Source organism: Budorcas taxicolor, chromosome 16, assembly GCF_023091745.1.
Source record: "Budorcas taxicolor isolate Tak-1 chromosome 16, Takin1.1, whole genome shotgun sequence".
Taxonomy (NCBI): Eukaryota; Metazoa; Chordata; class Mammalia; order Artiodactyla; family Bovidae; genus Budorcas; species Budorcas taxicolor.
In genome coordinates this window covers 71,352,099-71,372,577 of record NC_068925.1, presented here as the reverse complement: position 1 = coordinate 71,372,577, position 20,479 = coordinate 71,352,099, and the positions used below count along the sequence as shown (strand labels likewise).

At 37.9% G+C, this 20,479-nt stretch overlaps 1 protein-coding gene across 1 annotated transcript in view; it reads left to right on the top strand.

Moving 5' to 3' along the window:
- The window catches only part of RPS6KC1 (ribosomal protein S6 kinase C1), a 211,964-nt gene that overhangs the window by 111,390 nt on the left and 80,095 nt on the right, over positions 1-20,479 (top strand). Inside the window, exons 7-8 of the mRNA XM_052653436.1 lie at positions 4,594-4,709; positions 17,799-17,891. Of these exons, the coding sequence (XP_052509396.1) occupies positions 4,594-4,709; positions 17,799-17,891 (209 nt within the window). The remainder of the gene's footprint in view (positions 1-4,593; positions 4,710-17,798; positions 17,892-20,479) is intronic.

Below are 20,479 nucleotides of genomic sequence, written 5' to 3'. Positions count from 1 at the left end.
TTACATTTATTTTCTCCTCATCTTTGTTCCCATACTCACTTGTATTGTACTTGCTCTGTGCTCTGTATTTTTCTTCTTCTACTCAATAATCTAATTCAGATTCAATTATGTGAAGTGTGGTAGCATAAGACCTGGTTTAGGTTTAGGTTCTTAAATTAACTTTGTGACGGAGAAAGGTATTTCACATCTCCAAGCCTCCATTTCCTTTGTGATAAAAAGAAGGTAATACAGTAAATGAATTTACTGTTGTGATCAGGGAGTGGCCAGATGGTGATGGTCTCTTGGGTAAATAAAAATTTCACAATTCTGTTATCTGTAGATGGTGCCTTCTATAAAAACTTCTCTGAGGAAGCTGAGTGCGAGTTGGTGCTCTGAGAAATGCAGGATAGGCAGGCCAGTGATTCTAAAATTGTCAGTGACAGATTAAAAAAAATACTTATTTGGGTGAACAGGGTCTTGGTTGCAGCCCACAGGGGCTTTGATCTGAATTCCCTGTGGCATGTGGGATCTTTTTCATTGCAGCATGCAAATTCTTTGTTTTGGCATTTGTGATCTAGTTCCCCGACCAGGGATCGAACCTGGGCCCCCTGTAATGGGAGCTTGGAGTCTTATCTACTTGAACCACCAGGGAAGTCCCTCAATAACAACTTCAAAATTTCTCCTCATTTCTATTCAGCTACACTTTCTTTTTTTCACATGTTCTGTAATCACCCTGATTCTACCCTCTCTCTTGATTTGAGGTAAAGAAATATGGGTTGACTCAATATATACAAAACGTCTTTTATTGGACACCAGAACTTTTTGACCTAACGGTTGTTAAAGAAATAACGGAAGCAGCTTTTCTGTCTTGACTGCCAAAGCACAGTGGAAATTCTTGTTCTGAATGATCAACAGAAATGTAGAGAACTTACTGAAGGTATTGGTTTAGCATGTTAAATATGGATCCAGTTTTAAAAGCATTTATAGATAGATTACTGAAGAAATAATAGTCACATGACCTAGTGTGGGGTTAGCAGTTAAATTCCAGGTAGCCTGGTCTCCCCCCAAAATAATCATAAGCTTTGTGTATGTCTTGAAGATTAAGAAATTAAGAAGGTTAAAGTCAAAAGTTTTGATCAAGTAAAATCCGTTTAAAGTCACATTTATAAATAATGTGATTAGTTGGACTTATTCTGGAAATCGATAGATTGATCTTTTCTTTCTGGGACTCACAGACCTCAGCAAGGATCCTGCAGCAGCAGTCTGTAAGAGGTGGTTTTCATCCTGGGCTGCTGCTGTTGATCAGCAGTGCTTGTGACCTACTTTTAAGGGGCTGATAAGGAAGGAGTCCTAGTATGTATATTTAAGGTTACATTTAAAAAGGCTTCTAGTATTTCCATCACTTCATTGTTGTTTCCATGGAAGCGGAACCACTATCATCAGCAGGAGTCCATTTCGACTGCTAGTTTCCGGTTCTTTTTTCTCTGTTACTATGGTGACTGCCTAGAAAGCGACAGAAATACCAAAAGTTTAAAGAGCAGCAATTTGATTACAAAATAGGGTTTTACCTCTAGCTTTAAATAGGTGTTCTATAGTCTTGACATTTTTGAATTTCAGATTACTTTGTGAGACAAGTTAATTTTTTTTTCTTTTGAAAAAAGAATATTTTGAAGTTTTATTAGAGGTTACACTGAAGGTTTCCCAGGTGGCACAGTGCTAAAGAATCTGCCTGTGAATGCAGGAGACACAAGAGGTTCAATCCCCGGGTTGGGAAGATTCCCCTGGAGGAGGAAATAGCAACCCACTCCAGTGTTCTTGCCTGGGAAATCCCATGGACAGAGGAGCCACAGTCCATGGGGTCACAAAGAGTTGGACGTGATTGAGAGGCCGAACAACAGCAACCATAAAGGAGAGAAGAGATGGAACTGTAAGGTAAAAGCTGTGAAAGGAAAGATGCATAAGCAAAATTGCAATCCCAGCTTTCCTGCAGTTTTTCTTTGAGGTCTGTATTCATTTAGGGTTCTTTGGTTTACAGGTGATACAGTCCACTTCCTTAGGATTGTAGGTCCAGCTAAAATCATGGGCCCCAGGCACATTAGAGTTTCTTTTTTTGGTCTCATATTTGCGTCTGTCAAGTTCCTTCTTGTCGGTCTTTTTTTTCCTTTGACAGAAACGATGGCTGTTGGCAGTCCCACTCATCTTACTTCCAGCATCAATTACACAGAAGATTGGCCCAGTTTGTGTTGGGTCAACTTCTCCCTTCTCCAACTGTGACCAGGAGGGTGGGGTTCTGATTGGCTCTGCTGTAACAGGGAGGCTCACCCTTGGCTAACAAGTAGTGATTGGAGGGGCTGAGATCTGAAATAAGGTAGAAGCTTTCATTCAAACCATGTTAAGGGTTGAATGAACACAAGATGGAATCAAGATTGCCAGGAGAAATATCAATAATCTCAGATATGCAGATGACACCACCTTTATGGCAGAAAGCAAACAAGAACTAAAGAGCCTCTTGATGAAAGGGAAAGAGGAGAGTGAAGAAGTTAGCTTAAAGCTCAACATTCAGAAAACTAACATCATGGCATCCGGTCCCGTCACTTCATGGCAAATAGATGGGGAAACAGTGGAAACAGTGACAGACTTTATTTTAGGGGGCTCCAAAATCACTGCAGATGGTGACTGCAGCCATGAAATTAAAAAGACGCTTGCTCCTTGGAAGGAAAGTTATGACTAACCTAGACAGCATATTAAAAAGCAGAGACAATACTTTGCCAACAAAGGTCCCTCTAGTCAAGGCTATGGTTTTCCCAGTAGTCGTGTATGGATGTGAGATTTGGACTATAAAGAAAGGTGAGCGCCAAAGAAATGATGCTTTTGAACTGTGGTGTTGGAGAAGACTCTTGAGAGTCCCTTGGACTGCAGGGAGATCCAGCCAGTCCATCCTAAAGGAGATCAGTCCTGAATATTCATTGGAAGGACTGATGCTGAAGCTGAAACTCCAATGCTTTGGCCACCTGATGTGAAGAACTGACTCATTTGAAAAGACCCTGATACTCGGAAAGATTGAAGGCAGAAAGAGAGAGGGACGACAAAGGATGAGATGGTTGGATGGCATCACCTACTCGATGGACGTGAGTTTGAGTGAACTCTGGGAGTTGGTGATGGACAGGGAGGCCTGGTGTGCTGTGGTCCATGGCATCAGGAAGAGTTGGACATGACTGAGCGACTGAACTGAAGTAAGAGTTGGTAGTGGTTCTCAGGAGATGGAGAGATCTGAAGGGGAGGAGAAAAGGACATTTCCCAGAAGAAGTAGATGTTATTCCAGGCAGAAAAAAGAAGAGCTCTTTCTACCTGTAGTCTTTTGGGGGGAAATATCTGCTTTATTCTAATTCAGTAAACTAGGTGACATTATTACATAGGATTTGGTTTTGAAAGGAAAACCAAGATCGAAAACTTTAATACTTCATTGCTTCCTTCACTACTAGATCTGTTGTAGCGCCTGTTATGTATTTGGTCTCCTGTAATCTCTGTAGTCATTTGAGGTATGCATTCCCATTTTAGAGAATGAGGAAGAGGTTCAGAGTTGAAATGACTTATCACTGGACACATGACTAATGAGAGGCAGGGCCAGAATTCAGATAACCAGCGTTTCTGGAATGTAATCCCAGGTACTTCCACTGTGTGATACGTACATTTTGGTTAACAGCTTCATTCAGAAGGTGCATAGGGTGAATTATAAAAACAGTACTGTGTATTATTAAGTGCTTTGATAAAAATGAGTCATGCACAGTATTGAATAGTATTTATGAACGGAACCTTAGACATCGTATAGTACAGTGGTGTCAAACTTTTTGACTTTCAGCCCTAGAATCCTTTCTTCAAATGGAATGTTATAGTCGAGTATATAAAATGGATAAAAGCATCAGATCATCCTGCTCTGGAGAGGAGAGATCCAGGAGTGGACCGCCTCCTCTTTGAGATCCTGAGTTCATTAAAGGCTGCTTTGAATACCCTTCCGTTAGGGAAACTGAGAGCCAGACAGGATAGTGACCTTATTTCAATTCCAGATAATTATATGTTAAACGAATTGAAGTCACATTCTTGTGTTCAGTTGTAAGGTGGGTGACAATTTGTTATTAACAACTAAACCATGACACTTGCAAATATTAGAGTTGCCCTGAATACTTTTATTCTCTGGTTTGGTGGTACTTTACAGCCTCTCACATCCATGTCACAGCTCTTACTAAACATCTCTTCCATTTGGTGCTGTTTGTTGAGCTGGACAACTGTATACTGACTGGACTAGCCTAATCTTTTGTCCACAGAGCTTTTTATATCACATTCTTTATATATTGATTCCTTTTATATAATACATCAAGTTCTCTATACATATTTAAATATGGGAATTTCAGAATTTAGATAAATGCAATTTATCTGGGTAATGTTTAGACCTTGCTGATAGTAGTGACTTTGATGTCTGTTCCAATTTTGGCCTCTCTCGTCTTTTCAATCAGAAATGTGAACGGGTGGTAAATTGGGTAAAAGGAAGTTAATCTTCAGTTTGCATAAATGAAAGTTTACTTTTCACGTGTCCTGACTTTTGTTTTTCCCTTTTAGGAGAGTCAAGCCCCACCCGGCGAGAAGCTGTGAAGAGAAGAACCGCAGAATATCTAATGCGAGCAGAGAGTCTCTCTAGCCTTTGTGCGAAACCTCAGCTTGATGATGTGTCTCAGGTATGTCTTATGTTTCATTGTGCATTTTCTTTTAGCCATTTTTGCTGTGCTTTTTTTTTTTTTTTTCCTCTTGATTTTATTTCTAAGTGGGATGTTTGAGAATTTTGGTCCTTGGAATTTTATCAATGATTTTCTTTCTTTCTTTTTTTTTAGCAGAAATTTTATTGGAAGAATTTTGATTCAATCATTTATTATTTTTTAAAAATACGTTTGAGGTTAAAATATATACGTGAATATCTTCAGTTAGAAAAAAGCAAAATATGAGCTTGTTGTGTTGTTTTTAGGGAAATCATAATTGCTCACTCTAGTATATTCAAACCAAATTAAAACATAGTCTTTGACATTTCAACCTAGCCGTGTATTCAGACATTTATTTAGAATTGTTTTGATGACATCCTCTTCACCAAAGAAGTCAAACCCAGATCAAACTTGGCCATGTGTTTAGAAACCATTAAAGACAGATAGGTAAAATGTTGTAGGGGTGTTTAAAATATACAAGAAAGATTTGGCAATTTTTCATTCACACTATTTCTGACACAGAAGACCCATTCTGTTTATTGATCAGACTCAAAAACGTTCGGGCAAAATATCACTTGGGCAGATATATCACTGAATTTGCTGCTCTTAGAGGAAGCAGTGAGACTACTTGGCAGGCTCTTGACAGGATACCTCTAGTTCAAAATGGCAACTTTATTGAGCCTAATTGATGATACGTGATACTTAAAATTCAAAATAAAACTTTTTTTTTCCACCAGCAAAAGAGAAGTTTTACATTGGCAGCAACAATGAAAGAGATGGAAAATAAGTAAAACCCAAAGAAATAAAGAGAAGCTCTATGAAAATTTATTATTTAGAGGGGAAAAAGAGAAGATGAAAACTATTCTAGGAATATTAGATCACTTAATGAATACATGTAGTGCTGCTTTTATAGAAGCACCTTCAAGATATACCTTTGAAAGAGTTTTGGATGAAAATATACCTGGGATAAATGAAATAGAATGTTATACACAGGCCCTTAAAGTACTAGATAATAGGAATATGGTAATTTCCTATATTAAAAATTTGGCTATACAAGATATAAAAATTTAAGTGACCCACGTTCCACAGTCCCAATTCTACCAATTTCCTGTCCAACCCAGCATGCAAAATGGAAAACGTCTCTATATTCCCACTATTCCTATATTAAAATAAAGGAGCAGCTTACAAGGTTACTTGAGAAAGAAACGGCCAAAGTGGTTATAAAGTCACTTATTTGTGCAAAAATGCCGTAGAAAAGATGAGCTGTCTTCTGTAATAAACAGTAAATTACTGGTTTTACCTTACTGGTATATCCACCGCTGTCTACAGTATTTACTTACTAGTTAAGCAGACATTTACTGAGCCTGGAAGTGTAAATTGTGTTGAGTTCAGTGACAGTAGGAGACACGAGACATTCTTTTCTCCACCATGATCAAAATTTCACGTATCGAATTCGCAAAGCCTGGGGAAATTCAGAAGAGTTCAGGGTAAAATATTAAGTGTAAGCATCATCCTGCTGCTGCTGCTGCTGCTGCTGCTGCTGCTGCTGCTGCTGCTGCTGCTGCTACTAAGTCGCTTCAGTCATGTCCGACTCTGTGCGACCCCATAGACAGCAGCCCACCAGGCTCCCCCGTCCCTGGGACTCTCCAGGCAAGAACACTGGAGTGGGTTGCCATTTCCTTCTCCAGTGCATAAAAGTGAAAAGTGAAAGTGAAGTCGCTCAGTCGTGCCCGACTCTTAGCGACCCCATGGACTGCAGCCCACCAGGCTCCTCCGTCCATGGGATTTTCCAGGCAAGAGTACTGGAGTGGGGTGCCATTGCCTTCTCTGAAGTGTAAACATAAATAATACTAATTAGGAAGTCTATTTCTTCCTTTGGAAGAGGTGTCTGTAAAATGTTCAGTTCAGTTCAGTCACTCAGTCGTGTCCGACTCTTTGCGACCCCATGGACTGCAGCACGACAGGCCTCCCTGTGCATCACCAACTCCCGGAGTTCACCCAGACTCATGTCCATCGAGTCAGTGATGCTGTCCAACCATCTCATCCTCTGTCGTCCCCTTCTCCTCCTGCCTTCAGTCTTTCCCAGCATCAGGGTCTTTTCAAATTAGTCAGCTCTTCACATCAGGTGGCCAAAGTATTGGAGTTTCAGCTTCAATATCAGTCCTTCCAGTGAACACTCAGGATTGATCTCCTTCAGAATGGACTGGTTGGATCTCCTTGCAGTCCAAGGGACCCTCAAGAGTCTTCTCCAACACCACAGTTCGAAAGCATCAATTCTTTGGGGCTCAGCTTTCTTTATAGTCCAAATCTCACATCCATACATGACTGGAAGAACCGTAGCCTTGACTAGAGGGACCTTTGTTGGCAAAGTATTGTCTCTGCTTTTTAATATGCTGTCTAGGTTAGTCATAACTTTCCTTCCAAGGAGTAAACGTCTTTTAATTTCATGGCTGCAGTCACCATCTGCAGTGATTTTGGAGCCCCCCAAAATAAAGTCTGTCACTGTTTCCACTGTTTCCCCATCTATTTGCCATGAAGTGACGGGACCGGATGCCACGATGTTAGTTTTCTGAATGTTGAGCTTTAAGCCAACTTCTTCACTCTCCTCTTTCCTTTTCATCAAGAGGCTCTTTAGTTCTTCACTTTCTGCCATAAGGGTGGTATCATCTGCATATCTGAGGTTATTGGTACTTCTCCCGGCAATCTATAAAATGGAATGTAAATCACATCATATACATCTCTCTCATGCAGTGCAAAATTATTTGTACTTCTTGGACGACAGCTTCCTGCCTTCTAAGTTAACGTCTCTTTGCCAGGAGTTCAGTTTCTCTTCACTCACACTGGTACCGGCAATATTGAATCAGTCCCTTTTAAGCAGCTTACTCTGTGAGTGTCAAGAAAACTTTTTTGTTAAACAAAAGGTTCTTAAAAGGGCTTAAAGGAGCTATGATTGCTCATTTTGGCCTGCACAGTGTTAGAAGGTAATTAGCGTAGGCTTGGGATCCAAAGAAGGAAATGAGTCTAAACAAGGTATATATAACAACTATTCCTCTTTATCAATTTTGTCATTTTAATTGTTCATGATTTTGTTTTGCTGTTGTTGTTTACTCACTAAGTCATGTCTGAATCTTTTGTGACCCCATGGAGCCTGCTAGTCTCCTCTGTCCATAGGATATCCCAGATAAGAATACTGGAGTGGGTTACCATTTCCTTTTCCATTAACGATTTTCTTAAAAGTTATTGATGGGTGAAAAGCATTAAAGCAAACCACCAAAGATGAAATGAGACTCACCTTCTCCTTCTTTTTCTTGGCCCTTAGCTCTCTGTTCTGTGCTGTGCTTAGTCGCTCAGTCGTGTCTGACTCTCTGCGACCCCATGGGCTGTAGCCCACTAGGCTCCTCTGTCTTTGGGGATTCTCCAGGCAGGAATTCCATCCCTAATATCCCTAATATCGCCATCTGTAGAATGACAGTAATTTTATACTTTATTTTATTTGAAATTTAAAATTATGATTCTTTTAGCATTCACATACAGTTTTATTGATTCATGCTAAAACTAATAATTTAAGCATAAGCCCTACAAGTGGCAGCTAGAGATCACCTGGAATTATAAAGGCATAATTCTAACAGGGATATTTAGTTTATTTGGGGCTACCCCTAGTCTTACTAAGAAAGCAGGTGAATACTTAAAATGTTAGAAACATTGTGGTTTATCGTTATTGTTTTTATGTTACATCTATCTGGATGTGGCATATTTCTGGAAGAAATTTTCTTTTTTAATTAAACTAAGATTTTATTTTTATGATGCAATTTAAGAGTTACATCTTTGAGAGTGAAAATGTTTCTTAATTAATCTAAGGCAGACTTGTCTACGTCTCAGATCTGTCCCTTGAAGCTATGGAAGATTGGACAAGATACTTAACTCCACCTCTTCGCTTCAGTTTCTACATGTGAATAATGAGGATAATAGTAATTCCCTGTTGTTAGGATTAAATAGGTTAAAAAAATCGCTCACGTATGCGGATGCATGCACACACTCCCATGTAAACAATCAAGCACCTGCCTTGTAAAAAGACTGGCTGATAAGCGAAGCTTTTCAGTTCAGTTCAGTTCAGTCGCTCAGTCGTGTCTGACTCTTTGCGACCCCATGAACCCCAGCACGCCAGGCCTCCCTGTCCATTACCAACTCCCGGAGTTCACTCAGACTCACGTCCATCGAGTCAGTGATGCCATCCAGCCATCTCATCCTCTGTTGTCCCCTTCTCCTCCTGCCCCCAATCCCTCCCAGCATCAAAGTCTTTTCCAGTGAGTCAACTCTTCGCATGAGGTGGCTTTTAAGACTAGCTTAGTAAGCATAATAAGCATTAACCTGTTTTCCATCTCCCCTCATATATTTACTTTATATACCTTTTTGCACATTTATAAATGCTTTTTATACTTTTTGAAAATTGTAGAAGGTTTCAGTTTCTAGTTTAGAAACGGACTGTAATCTTGGTTCATCAGACCGCTAGGATTTTTTCTGCTGCTTTTCTGAGTCCTGCTCATTTTCTCTGTGGCCTTTGAAACGTGCAGTTGCTAGAACTATACTTCTAGTGTGAGAATTTCCGTTGTTAAGCAGTTGACCATTCTTTTTAGGACCAACTGTATACACTTTTGTTACTTCTAACATAATAGATGTGTTTAAGTAAGTTACCTGCTGAGTCATTTTCAGATTGTTAATGGTTATAACTCTGTTCTGTTTGCTAACCTTTTCCTGCTTTCTGTCATTGTTATTTCAATTATATTATTTCTTTTACTATTATTATTTCTTTACTATTGAATTATTCTATCTAATTTTAAAATTAAAAATTATTTTTAATGAAGTATAAGTGACTTAACGATATTGTATTAGTTTTAGGTGTATAGCATAGTGATTCAGTACATTTATATATTGCAAAACATGCATCATAGTAAGTCTAGTTATCATCTATTACCATATAAAGTTATTACAGTACTATTAACAGTGTTCCTTGTGCTGACTTATTTACTTTAAACTGAAAGTTCTTACCTCTTAATCTCCTTTACCTATTTCACTCAACTCTCCCCACCTCCCTTCTGGCAACCACCAGTTTGTATTCTGTGTCTGTTTCTATTTTGTTACGTTTATACATTTGTTTTTTTAGATTATATAAGTGCAATCATATGCTATTTGTCTTTCCTGTCTGATTTAGTTTACTTAGCCTAATATCCTCTAAGTCCAAGCATGTTGTTGCAAATGGCAGGATTGCATTTAAGCATTTTTAAATGGACTGTTTATCTGAAGGTTGCTTTGAATTCGGTTCCTATTTTCTGTGGAGTTGGCAACTGGCCCTATGTGCAGTCCAGTGTGTATATTCTCCATCTGTTTTGGGGGGACACTGATAAGCATATTAAATAGGATGGTCCTCTATGAACTTAATTTTTTTTTTTTAACTAACTCCATCTTGTATGTCAGTACAGTTGGTCTTGAACGACATGGGCTTGGACAGTGCGGGTGTACTTAGATGTGATTTTTTAGCAGTAGGACTGCAGTAGTATCTGCTGTTCAGTTGCTGAGTTGTGTCTGACTCTTTGTGACCCATGGACTGTAGCTCACCACGCTCTTCTGTCCTCCACTGTGTCCTCCAGTTTGCTCAGATTTGTGTCCATTGAATTGGTGATGCTGTCCTACCATCTCATCCTCTGCCGTCCTCTTCAGTCTTTCCCAGCATCAGAGTCTTTTCCAGTGCGTCATCACTTCGCATCAGTTGGCAAGGTGTTGGAGCTTCAGCATCAGTCCTTCCAGTGACTATTTAGGGTTGATTTCTTTTAGGATAGACTGCAGTCTAAGGGTCTCTCAATAGTCTTCTCCAGCACCACTATTTGAAAGCATTAATTCTTTGGTGCTAAGCCTTCTTTATGGTCCAATTCTCACATCCATACATGAGTACTGAAAAAAAAACATAGCTTTGACTGTATGGACCTTTGTCGGCAAAGTGATATCTTTGCTTTTTAATATGCTCTCTAGATTGGTCATAGCTTTTCTTCCAAGAAACAAGCATCTCTTAATTTTGTGGCTGCAGTCACCGTCCACAGTGATTTTAGAGCCCAAGAAAATAAAATCTGTCACTGTGTTTCCATTTTATTCTCCAGCTATTTGCCATGAAGTAATGGGGCTAGATGCTGTGATCTTAGTTTTTTTAATGTTGAGTTTCAAGCCAGCTTTTTCACTCTCCTCTTTGACCTTCGTCAAGAGGCTCAGTAATTCCTCTTCATTTTCTGTCGTTAGAGTGGTATTATCTGCATATCTGAGGTTGTTGGTATTTCTCCCAGCAATCTTGATTCCAGCTTGTGAGTCATCCAGCCTGGCATTTCTACTCATCCTTACTCATTCAAGCTCCCTATTTATACATTCTCTGTTACAGTTCCCCATAATCACTTTTATAAGGCAATAACTTATTAAGCAAATAAATATATAAAGCCTGCCATGTAACTTTTGACTTTGAGAAAGGAACCATGATGTGTATCAGTCAGAATTTTCTTTCAGGCATAGCTTTAAATGAAAATAAAAGAGATTTAGTATAGGGAAGCTGATTGTATTAGATTGTATAAATTCACTAGCATCTAAGACTCAGTGTGTATACAGTATCAAACTAGGTGTGCATTGGAGTTATTTCAGCACAATCTCTGCTCTTGCATACCCTAAAGCAGGGGTTCCCAACCTCTGGGATCTAATGCATGGTGATCTGAGATGGAGTTGATGTAATAATAAAAGAAATAAAGTGCACAATTAATGTAATGTGCTTGAATCGTCCCCAAACCATCCCCCTTCCAACCGGTCAATGGAAAAATTGTCTTCCGTGAAGCCAGTCCCTGGTGCCAGAAAGGTTTGGGACCACTGCCCTAAAGCATAATTGGGGAGCCAGTATGTGTGCATAATTGAGGTGACGAACGTTAGAATTGTAAGAGCCATGTAGACTAATAAAAACCTGTATCACCAGGGGTTAAAAAGGGGTACCTAGTGAGTTAGATTTGATATGTTAGGATTTTTTTCCCCAGTTCTTAGGCAATTAAGAGCAAGGTGTTTTTCTTTTGGAGTAAGCATTTACTTTTTATTTTCACTTTCGTATTTTACCGTATTAATGTGTGTGTGTGTGTGTGTGTGTGTGTGTGTGTGTGCCTCCGCACGCATACATGTGGCTCAATCTTTTCTGAAACTCTTTGTCACCTCATGGACCTCCAGGTTCCTCCATTTGTAGAATTTTCCAGGCAACAATACTGGAATGGGTTGCAAATTCCTCCCCCAGGGGAATCTTCCGAACCCACGGATTGAAACCACATCTCCTATGTCTCCTGCGTTGGCAGGCAGGTTCTATCACTGTGCCACCTGGGAAGCCCTTACTCTATTAAACCTGGCCTTTATTTAGGTTAGAGTCACGCTTGATTATTTCTTGTCTGAACTTTAATGTAAATGTCTTTTGGAGGTTCTTGATTAGCTTGATGAATTTATTTCTCTTCTTTAACCATATTTGGACCATACTGTCAACCAATACAACAAGTGAATTGATTTAAATGATTTTTGGCAAGTCTTTAATTCTCTGCAGAGCCGATCTTTTTCTTGAATACACAAACAAACATTTGTTTCTCGCCTGGTTATTAAGAAAATAAAAGAATCTTCCTTTTCAGTTTTGAATTTGTTGTTGATCAGTGTTTTTCCTTTGGGGCAGTCTAGGTCATGAGTTACTTTACCCGAGTTTTCTGTGATGGTTCAAGCTTTAGCTTTATTGAATTTATTTGAGACTCTCATGCAGTAAATAAAAAGTTCCAAATTTTTCCAGTTGTTGTTGATAATATCTTTTTCAAAAAAAGGACAGAAAGGAGCAAAAGCACTGTCCTACTCTTTCTTTTCTTCATTACTAAAAAGCTCCGAGGAAATTTAAAGACCAAATCTCAAAAAAAAAAAAAAGATCTTTGCGTAAACTAAAGATATGGTGGCTCGGATGATAAAGAATTCACCTGCAGTGTAGGAGACCTGGGTTCGATCCCTGGGTCAGGAAGATCCCCTGGAGAAGGAAATGGCAAACCACTCTAGTATTCTTGTCCTGAGAATTCCATGAATAGAGGAACCTGGTGGGCTACAGTCCATGGAGTTGCAAAGAGTTGGACACGACTGAACAACTAAAACTTTCACTTAAAGTTGCAGTTTTAACTAAAGGAGATGGATTTCTTTTTCCTCTTTTTGAACTGTAGATGACTTTGAATGATTTAAGAGTTAGTAGCTTTAGAGGAGATTTCCCTGTTAAAGACATGGAATAGCTCATTTGCTATTTTTAGCTCTAGGAATTTAAAACTCAAGATCAATGAAATTTAGAAAAAGTGAATGGTCTAAATTTAGGACGTAAAAGACTGTGTAGTTTCTAAAGTATGAATGCAGTTTTTACTGGCAGTTATAAGGTATGAATGGAAACACAGTGGGCCTTCTGCATACATGGGCTCCACATTTGTGGATTAAATCAACTACAAACTGAAAATAGTTGGGGAGACAAAATGCTGCTGCTGCTGCTGCTAAGTCGCTTCAGTCATGTCTGACTCTGTGCGAGCCCATGGACTGCAGCCCACCAGGCTCCTCCGTCCATGGGATTTTCCAGGCAAGAGTATTGGAGTGGGGTGCCCTTGCGTTCTACGATAAGTAGTTAGAGATGATTTAAAATACATGGGTGGATTACATAGGTTATATAAGCACCACACCATTTTACATAAGGGACTTGAGCATCTGTGCATTTCAGTATTCATGGCGATCCTGGAGTCAGTCTCATGTGTGTTGGTTCCAGGGACAGTTGTGTGTAGAATGTATGCATTTCCTGAGTATTTCATAGAGTCTGAGTATAGTTGCTATAATATTGACAGTATTTCACTGTTGTACATTTTGTTTACTAGTGTCACTGGTATGTCTCAATTCTTCTTCAGCAAATACTTTAGAACGAGTGTTGTGTCACCCTTAATGAGACATGGGCAAAGCAAAGGTGGCAGTCAGGTGCGCTCCAGATCAGTAATAGGACCGCAGTTAGGAGTCATGCTTGTGTGACCCAAGAGCGACTTGTTTAGGAGGCTGAGTACTGGGGGTTAGTAGGTTGCCAGGGAAAGCCTCAGCAAAGCCAAAAATCTATAGATGAAGCCAAGTTCAGAAACTAGTGCAGTTAGCTATCATGGTTTCAGAGTGTGGATTCTTGATATGTTCTTGGTGGAACTTTTCTTCTGCCTTTGACTGCTTGTTGCCACCCAGATAATGCTGACTTAACTCTCAGGTTACTTAAGGACAAGTAGCTAACCCTATTCCACATACAGGTGGTGGACCAGCAGCTCAGCATCACCTGGTAGCTTCTTGGAAATGCAGATTCACGGGCTCTACCACGGACGGACTGAGTCTGAATCTCCATTTTCATCAAGTCCTTAGGTAATGCGCATGCATGTTAAACGTTTGAAAAGTACCCCACTAACAGATCGTTAAGAATTGAGATAGATCTCATTCAGAAAAGGGAATAATATCAAGTAAAAAACACTCTGGGCTGAATAAGTAACAACTTAAAAAAAAAAGAACCCAAATGAAAACAAAGGCAAGCTTCACTTTAGCCATGTAGACAGTGTCAGACAGTGATAGTAAATAGGTCTCGCTGGTGTGCTGATAACTCTGGTCCACTGGTGGTGGCCGCCAAGTGCAAGACAGAGTGTGGACTAAGAGAGTCTGCCATAGGCTGGAGCAGTTGCGTGATACATACGTGCCATCTTTGCTTCTGAAAGTTGGTGGATTATCACATATTCTTGTGTTTCCCCCCTGCTTCCACACCTCCTGTATTTAGTTTTGAACTTTTTGTTTCTCTAGGCATCTTCTGATATTGTAGCTGATACAAAGAAGTAAAATTTTTATTTTCTTCCTTAAGGAAATGAGCCATATTGCCTAGAAATATTTCCATTTACCCTGCCCCAACAGTATCTGCTGAAGTTCCTTTAAACAGTGTTATGTAATTATATAAATAAGATCTAATCCCCTCTTATCTATTACTTAGTTTTGTCATCTTAGCCAGATTGCTAAACCTTGCTGCTTTTCAGTTTTCTCATCTGAAAAAAAAAAAAAGAATGTTGGACTTGATCTCTGCCTCTTCTGTTCTTAAAATTCTGTGGATTTATGTTTCCTTTTGCCATCTAAAAAAAGGAATAGATCTATAGGGATTCTACCCAATTTAAACACTGCATATCAGAAATACAGGATTTTTTATTGATGATTTTATTTCATGATCTTTCTTTGTTCGTTTCTCTGATCTTAGACTTTTATAGATGGTTAAAGTAGAAAGAGAACTTGAATGATCACTTTGCCTTTGGTCTTTCCCCATTACAATTTCACCATTCCTGTCTTTGCAAAAGTAACCTTACTAAATACTGTTTCGTTGAGTTGCTTCTTGTACAAAAACTTGTTTTCTAGATTCTGGAGAACATAGTCCAGACTTTTCTTCTTGGCATTCAAGGCCTGTTAAAAGCAGTAAAACCAACCAACATTAAATGTGTAATTTTATTTTCCTCTGTTCTACAATTTCAACATTTTCCCCCTACCAAGCCAGTTTTTTTCCCCAATCCTATGTATAATATCCTTTCCTGACGTTATTTCTATATAACATTTAAAATCCCCTTTGATTTCACTTCTTTCTGAGACCACAGTTTATCATACATTGACTAATGACTTATCTCTATTGTCTTATATTTTTAAAAAATGTTTTACTGTTATTTAAGTTTTCATGTGTTTAGCTTATCTCTTCAAGTCAATTGTAAATGTCTTGAAACTAGGGACTGTGTCTTTTGATGATTTTTATCCCTTTCAGTTATCATGCACATAGTGGGCATGGTAATTTATTGAAAGACACAGTAGAGAGCTTGTGGTTTTCTATCTGCTGTTGAGATTGATAAAGTGAACTGATAACTTTCCTTGGAAACTGAAAGATCCTATGACATCAGTGAATAAGAGGGATGAGTAAGAGATAGGGATGTTGGACATGTTTGGCCATGTTATTTTTTTTCCTCTTATGTTTTCTAGCCATTCCTTTTACAAAAATCACAAGCAGTTCTTGAGGCTTCCTTGATAATAGAGTAGGGAGAGCCGAATTTTTAATCATCAGAATGTGTTGTGTAGCAGAAGGACTGCAAGCAATCAAGTAAGGAGTTAGGATCTAGTCTGGGATCTTTCACTGCTCTTTCTGACTGTAAACTGCCAACCATTCTGAACTTCCTTTTATTTATCTGTAAAATGAGATTATAATGATAACTTCTTGTAAGTACTACACTCAGACCAGGGTGAGGTATGAGGATGAAATAATATAACATAGATTAAGAGAGAAGAGTCTGTATTTCTGTTTTATTTCTATTAAAATGCCCTGCTAAGTTTTTTCTAGCTTTAAAAATTCGCCTTGGATTTTAAGCTTTAGGGAGACAGAGATGTATCTGTGTTTTATGTCATCTAGCTCAGCACTTAATATAAGTGAGATATTAAAAATATAATTTTTTGGAAACATATCCTAGAAGTGGAAATTACATAGATTTGAAAAGATTATTACCACCCTGTTGAGTTTCCATTATCACCAACATTCTCAAGTTTCTTTAAAAAGTAAAGAGTTATCTTTTTAAAATATCACCTCTTTAGGTATATTGAAGTTAGTGTTTGCTTGCTAAACCTAAGAACAAACAAAAAAAATTTTGAAAGCTAATTGCACAAAGTGATAGTTTTCCTAGCTGTTAAAGACACCTGATTTGTCTATGTGACCTCCCTCACTTGTCTCTCTCCTCTCTTCCTCCTTCCTTTCTTTTCTGCTCTTCCTCTTGGCTTCCAACCAGCATGCTAGGCGCTGTGAATATACAGGTGAATAAGGCACACTTCCTGTTCTCAAGGAGCTTCTTGTCTAGTGATGTTGGGCTGCGCTAGGACTTGAAGTATAGAAAATGGTAACTCAGTAACTCCAGTAATCATAACATTTGGTTAACCAGGTTATTTATCAGTAGCCACTCAGTGGGGTGATAAATGTTTCCTCTGTATTCTAACAGATTGTTGAGAACAGAAAGGTCTGTTTTGAAGATATAATAAGGCTTTGTGTGTCCTGTCATCGCATCACCATTTTAATATAAAGGTTAATAAAGGATTGCTTTCTGATTGTAAATGCCAAATGGAAAGGTCTTTGGAATTTATCTAGTCTAATGTTTTGTATTACTGGTAGTGAAAAACTAAGACCAATGGATGGGAAGTTAGGATTATTATTTTATTGTAAGTGGTACTGAAATATCCCTTCTGTATTCATTGATCTTTTTTGCACTTTTTATTATGGTGAACAGATGAAGTGTTCCACATCACAGGTGTTCAAATATTTAAAAGACATTTTCTTCTGTAAATCATCTCTTTTCTAGGCTTAACCAATCTCAGTTCTAATAATTATTGGTTATGGGATAGAGTTTCTTAATTCTTCACCATTATTAGCAATTCTGGTTGACCTTAAATTTGCCAATCCCTCTTAACATACATAGTATGTATTTTAAAAGTAGCATTAAAGAACTGTAGTTTTATGATGAGAGAAGATGACTCATGTTCCCTCTCTCCCCAAGTTTATCTATTGTTTTTTAGTCTTTTTCTTCTAAATTACTCTTGAGCCTTCTGGGACAAATATAATGCTGTGATTGATTGTCGGTTCAGTTATCCATTTGTTACAAAGTTTCATTATAGCTGTACAGTTCTGAATTGAATTGTTGCTTTGGAAACTGTATCAGCTCATTAATTTTTCTTTTTAAAATCTTGTTTCCAGTGTTATCATGATTTATTTACTTGCAACTTTTTTCTTGCTTTTTCTTTTTGATTTCCTTCATTTTTGATTTTATTATTTTTTTTTTACTTTATATTACAGACAAACAGAAACTTCCTCCTTTCATCTTTCCATTCTCTGATTTATGATAAATTTAGTTCCTTTGGCCTGGCATTTGCTTCAGCAGGCAGTCTTCCTTCAAGTACCTCCCTGATTGATGTGTAATCTTTGATATCTTCCATTAGCCTCCAGGATCACTAAGTTCAAGGCCCCCTTGGAACCTAAGGAGCCCTGCCGAGGAGCTGAAGGCCTTCAGAGTCCTTGGGGTGATTGACAAGGTAATTCTTCAGTGTCTCTTCAAGAGTTCAGTAATAAATCGACTACATGCTGACATTATGTCTTTGAAGCTTTGGATCTTAAGGATATGAAACAAAAGGAGAAAATGACTCAAATGCATCTGCACTTTAAAATAACAAAAGCAGAAAAGAAAAAGCTTTTATCTAAGCAATTCATCTAAGGTCATGCAAAATATGTTATGTTAAAGGAGAAGGTGCTTATTTGTTGGCATTCAGTCTAGTAAAGAGTTTGATTTTATAAACCTGTTATAGCAGATAAAGATACACTGTGTGTTAGTTACAAACACTAGTGAGTCAGTAGTTGTTCAGCATTAACTGGTATAGTCAGTCTAATGGTCAAAAAGAAGTATGGTGCTCTCTTAATAAATACTGTTTCTTGAGTACCTACTATGTATCAGATCATGTATTAGGCAATTTATGTAATATAAACAACATAATACAATGTTTTATGTATGTTTATAGTATAAACAACATAATCCTTTTTCAGCCCTGTTATTTGCATCTTGGTGGAAAAGTGATGTTCAGAACAGTTTAAGTAACTTGCCCCAAAAGTCACATAGAAATATTTATAGTACTGGAATTCAAACCAGGATCATTGTAACACCAAGAACTGTGTTTTTCCCCTGTACACTAAATCCCCCTTTACACACTCACATTTTTATATTTGAAATCCAAGTATTGTGATAGCAGGTGTCTCTGCCATTCAGTTTCCCCAGATTTGGTGCCGTCTCAGGTATGCCAAACAACAGTGCTGGGGCGTCAGAAAGTTTTTGAGTAATTGTAAAATCATACCCCATAAGCCAGTTTTAAATATTTTTGGTCAACCACCACTATTTTAATACCTTTCAAAGTGAAAGAAAATGCCTTAATATTAGATATAAATTAATTTAATCTTTTTAATGTCAGTCAATCCTTTATGAAGCACCTTAGTGTTTATTTATAACTTCACATTCATTCACTGCTTCTTGTGTTCTAAAGTATGTGTGTGATTCTAAGCTAAAATTGAATAATGTGGAATATATTTCAGGTAATTTGAGGTATTTCAAAAAGAATATTAGGTTAGATATTACATGAAGTTGTTGTGGTCTTTTTAAATTCTTATCAGCATCAGTTTGTCTCAGAGAAATTTATTTGACTGAATTTTGAAGTTAAAGAATTCTAAGCAATAGAACTTTTGATCCTGAAATATTTCCTTAACCATATTTTTTTCTAGCCTTCCCAGATTAGAGAAAATTCAGTTTGAGAATTCAGGGAAGTAAAATAGCAGTTAAATAGTTCTTGGATTAATTAAAAGTTCTTGGATTTCTGTGCAGGCAAATATACTTTTTTGAGGTACTGTGTCTGCTCCCTCTCTTAGATCTGTTTATTTTGACAAATATGACCTTTCATTGCTCGACTCTAGTCATGAGTACGTCACCTTTAAGTCCTGGTAATAGCTATGAGTCTCACATATTTATCCAAATAAGGATGCTGACTGTGGAGGAATCCCTAAATTCTATGCTGAGAATGATAATTCACTATTATCTTTGTTCTGTTAACTGGGGGAGTATGTTGGTGTTTAGAAGGGGACGTTTTAACTTTTCTAAGTAGAAATAAAGAAATCTGTACTTTGGAATTAATAAACTTTGCAAATCTTTAAAAATTTGTAATAGTCTCTATTGTAAAAACATGAATAGATAGATTTTTTAAAACTTTGAATTTTTTTTAAAGATGAATTCTTCTCCATTGAAATGAAGGATACCTAATATTTGGGTTTAGAAACTTAAAAGTTTGGAAGAGAAGTGTTGTGTCAATTCTAGAAAATACACTAGATACATTAATCATCACCTGCTGTTGTTTAGTTGCTAAGTTGTGTCCAACTCTTTTGCGACCCCATGAACTGTAGCCCACTAGGCTCCTCTGCATGGGATTTCCCATGCCAGAATGCTGGAGTGGGTTACTATTTCCTTCTCCAGGGGCTCTTCCTGACCCAGAGCTCGAACCCGTGCCTTCTGCATTGGCAGGTGGATTTTTTACCACTGAGCCACCAGGGAAGCCCCAATCTCACCTGTACTGAACATAGATTCTCTAATTCTGTTTCATTATGATACGTTCTTTAAGAGCTATTTAAAATGTTATTCTCTAATAGCTTAGGAAAATAAAATTTCCTTTGGAATAGAATTTGACAGACTTTTATAATGAAAACAAGTAAAGCAGATTTGTTTATTAATATCTAGACTGTAAGCTTCATGAAAATAAGATCATGTCTTTCTTGTTCACCTTTATAATCTCAACATCCAGAATCATGCCTGGAACATAATGGACACTTAGTCAATATTTGTTGAAGGGATGAAACTGAGACTTAAGTGACTTTTAATGTATCATATATAGAGTGACACCTACTGGTATAACGTGAGACTGCTATCTAGTATCATGGTTCAAGACACTTAGATGTCCTCATCCAGAGGGACAGTAATTACATAGTTGTGTCTTGGTCTAGAATTCAAAGAGGAATAAGTGACTTTCTGTTCCTTAACTGGGGTTGGAAAATCTTTCATTTTAATGCAGTGCAAGGAAAGCAGCACTTTACT